Source organism: Cenococcum geophilum (genome assembly GCF_001692895.1).
Source record: "Cenococcum geophilum 1.58 unplaced genomic scaffold K441scaffold_4, whole genome shotgun sequence".
NCBI classification, from domain to species: Eukaryota; Fungi; Ascomycota; class Dothideomycetes; order Gloniales; family Gloniaceae; genus Cenococcum; species Cenococcum geophilum.
The window spans coordinates 872,027-875,156 of NW_027137562.1; the positions used below are offsets into that span (position 1 = coordinate 872,027).

Below are 3,130 nucleotides of genomic sequence, written 5' to 3' on the forward strand. Positions count from 1 at the left end.
TATAGAGGTAGTGTTAGTACTAGTAGCTAGTATAGGCTTCCTAATAAGGCTTAGGTTTTAAGTTAGTAGTTAGTTTAGATTACTTAAAGGGGTAGGCCTACTTAGCTTATAAGTAGTCTATATACCACCACTATACTAATTATAGGCTGGTGGTCTTCTAGGAGGGTTCCGGTTAGTTCCCTAGTTAAATATATTAGTATATTCCTTTAGCATTTCTAGCTTAAGGGAAGATCTTAAAGTTACCTCTAGCGCTTAATCTTTTAATTAGCCTAAGTGGGGCCGGAGGGGTTCTAATTACTTTCTAGTAGCGTTGTAATTATTATAAAGGGTATCTACGTTTTCCTTAGCGGTGACTATAGGTGTATAAGAGTTTTTAAGCTCCTAAAGCATCTGGGTATTAGGGCTTATTCGGCTATCTTACCTAGAGGGTTATATTGTCGCAATCTCTCGCTATTAGAGGAACCTTTCTACCTTAGCGCGACGGCTTTCTATAAGGTGCCCGTGGAGTTTCCGTTTAGGTTATCGCGAGATTTTAAGGGAGGATAGTAGTTATAAATAAAAGATGTAAATAGATAATCTGGTCCTTAAAGCCAACTACCCTTCTAAAAAGAGTAGGAAGGATTTAAATATAAGGGGACTTTATAGACAGGGGGCTATAAGGACATAATTAGAATAGGATAGATTGGTAAGAGAGATAAATCCTTAAGGAGGTAAGGCCTCTAAAATCGTGGAGACTATATACTACGGGCACGTGCCTCTAGCACGTGACCGGTGACTATCTGAGAGGCGTCTGGGGGTTGTCCTAAGGGCAACCTAAGGTGACTGCAATAATATCCCTTATATATATACCTTTGGCTCTAGAGCTTAATTCTAGATTTTAATAATTAATTTTAATTCGTCTAATTCCTTCTTCTTTTAAGGCTTCTAAATATAATAAGGGCCTTTAAAGTTATATGTAAAGCAACCCTAAAACATAAACTTAGAGTACCCCTTCAACCGCTTTCGTACATAGCTGCGTATACAGGCCTCGTAAGGACGTCGCTATACCTAAAAGCCCCCCCAACAGTGGCCTAAAACGATACTTATCTTATCTTATCTAACTAAATTACAGCCTTCTAATCTTCTAAGGTCTAGTAACGGTGGGCTAATATAAACTTAAATCGTTCGCTTTTTATAACTGCAGTTAATCCAGGCTTCCTTATTAGCTTTGTCTTATAGTAGCCGTACTTTTAAGTATAGTTTAAACGGATAATATAGAGAGGCCTATTTCGCGAGCAATCCTTCTAGTGCTTTTTTTACGCCCGTAACGATCGCATGTGATAGCATTAATAACTTTTTGCTTAAGATTAGGAGTAATCTTTTTCTTACGCCCTGGGCGGGGCTTATCCCTAAGGTGGTCATTAAGGAGGACCTAATCTGCACGCCAGCCATTCTCTACTGCCCTTTTTAGCAGGTTGCTGATGTGCTTAGTGCTAATTCCAGTAACCTAAGTAACCACTTTTAGGGGAATACATAGAGCCCTTATTACTACGGCCTGCGCTCTCGTTGCAAGGCCGTAGTAAGGCATTTTAGGCACAAAAAAGCGTAGAAGACGTGTAGATAATATTGCAAGCGATTAAGTGAATAGATTATATCAAAAGGTAGGTGTAGAGTTGCTTTTTACAAGCTCGTAGTCAAAAATTTAGAATATTTTGGTGGGACGCTTTTCCCAAAAAGGAAGGAGAAATCTCTTTTCGCACAATCCTCAAAATTCCAAGGCTACATTGAAGTTGCACAAAAAGTTATGAAACTGGACCGTTTGCTGATACCAACAGCTGTCATCAGTGGAGCGGCTTTTGCCCAGCAATTCGAGTTTATAAATTTCCCTGAGAACCTCATGCTCCATCAAGGCGAATCTCTTCCCATCAGCTGGCATAACCAGGATACGTACGTGAACATATCCTTGGCTCGATTCTATTACTATGGAGGCGGATCCGAGTCTCATGGCTATGTCACAAGTAAGTTCCACTCTCCAAAACACGAGAGTTACTTAGAATAACACGTTCTGTATCAAATAAACTCATTGTTCTTACAGCTTTCAACACCGCCAGTTCTTTAACCTGGACGGCCGATGACTTGCTCCAACAAGGCATTTATGCCCTTTTCATTTCGACTCTAAACCGCAATTCTAGCGAATCTCCTTTCTTCACCATCATCTCCACTACTGTTACCTCCTTAGTCTCTTCCGCAACCACAACGGTATCTGCTTCTGCCCACCCGCCATCTTCTAGCCTCTCTGAGGCAGCAAAAGTAGGCATAGGACTTGGTATTCCGTTTGGTCTTACTCTCGTCATCTGTGCGGCGTATTTTGTTTGGAGTAAACGATTTAGGCAGCCAGGTATAGGAGCAACTCCTTCGGGCTATGGAGGGAGCTCTGCCGTGGCTACAGCGCCAGCCGGTGGAATTGGGGACCAGGCTTGCCAATCATTCAATTCAATTCAATTGACGCCTCGAGTTGGTTGAATTGAAAGCTTTGTAAGCAGAGGGTTTAATTGATTGAATTGATTGAATCAATATTGCAACGGTTGCAACCAAATTCAACTGCCGTAGTAGTTAGTAACTATTACGAGTCTTGGCATGGTGTTGAGTCACCTTCCTGCCGTGTGTATCTTGTTGTCGATTCAGGTTGGATTTAGCCTATTACCCTATCTTTGTTCCTATTCCGGTTATACTACAACCCCCGTTTTAGTTACATACCCCCCCTTTCCTATTTCCGACACCTACCTCATGTATAAATAGTTTCTTTTCTTCATAGTTTGAATAGACAGAGTCCTTATTCTCTTCTTATAATCGGTGCACGGACTACCGATCGACACTTGTTCCGTCCTGCGGGCGCTTCAACTGCCCATCTACCATATTAATTATGCCTTCCTTGTCCCACGATCCTACCGCCATTGAAGCTTTAATTATATCAAGCCTGTGGGGCTGAATATACGCTCGGGGTCTAATTGGTGGAATCGTTATTAATTCGAGTTGATATTGGTAGCAAAACCCTGCCTGCCAAGACTTTGGCGGCGATATGACGGTGTAAATAACGGGTGATACTCGGATAAACTTTTTTTGGTGAGGAACACTAAGAAAAATAAGGCTT

General features: G+C 41.5%; 2 protein-coding genes across 2 annotated transcripts; one reads left to right on the forward strand and one right to left on the reverse strand.

The window, feature by feature from the left end:
* Positions 1–1,130: 1,130 nt before the first annotated feature.
* K441DRAFT_538134 (uncharacterized protein) lies at positions 1,131–1,408 on the reverse strand (the record flags this gene model as incomplete). The annotated part of the gene is made up of 2 exons (XM_067642515.1): positions 1,131–1,226; positions 1,247–1,408. Coding segments are annotated over 2 exons (258 nt in total), but the record flags the coding sequence as incomplete, so codon positions are not given.
* Positions 1,409–1,698: 290 nt separating this feature from the next.
* On the forward strand, positions 1,699–2,672 carry K441DRAFT_210152 (uncharacterized protein). Its single transcript, XM_067640536.1, has 2 exons — positions 1,699–1,997; positions 2,075–2,672. Exons 1-2 carry the CDS (start codon positions 1,784–1,786, stop codon positions 2,500–2,502), a joined length of 642 nt encoding a protein of 213 aa, XP_067508740.1. The 5' UTR covers positions 1,699–1,783; the 3' UTR covers positions 2,503–2,672.
* The last annotated feature ends 458 nt before the right edge of the window (positions 2,673–3,130 follow it).

Coding starts and splice junctions, on each gene's coding strand:
- K441DRAFT_210152 (XM_067640536.1), top strand. CDS start 1,784: ATGAAACTGGACCGTTTGCTGATACCAACAGCTGTCATCAGTGGAGCG. Junction 1,998..2,074: donor GTCTCATGGCTATGTCACAA/GTAAGTTCCACT, acceptor TTGTTCTTACAG/CTTTCAACACCGCCAGTTCT.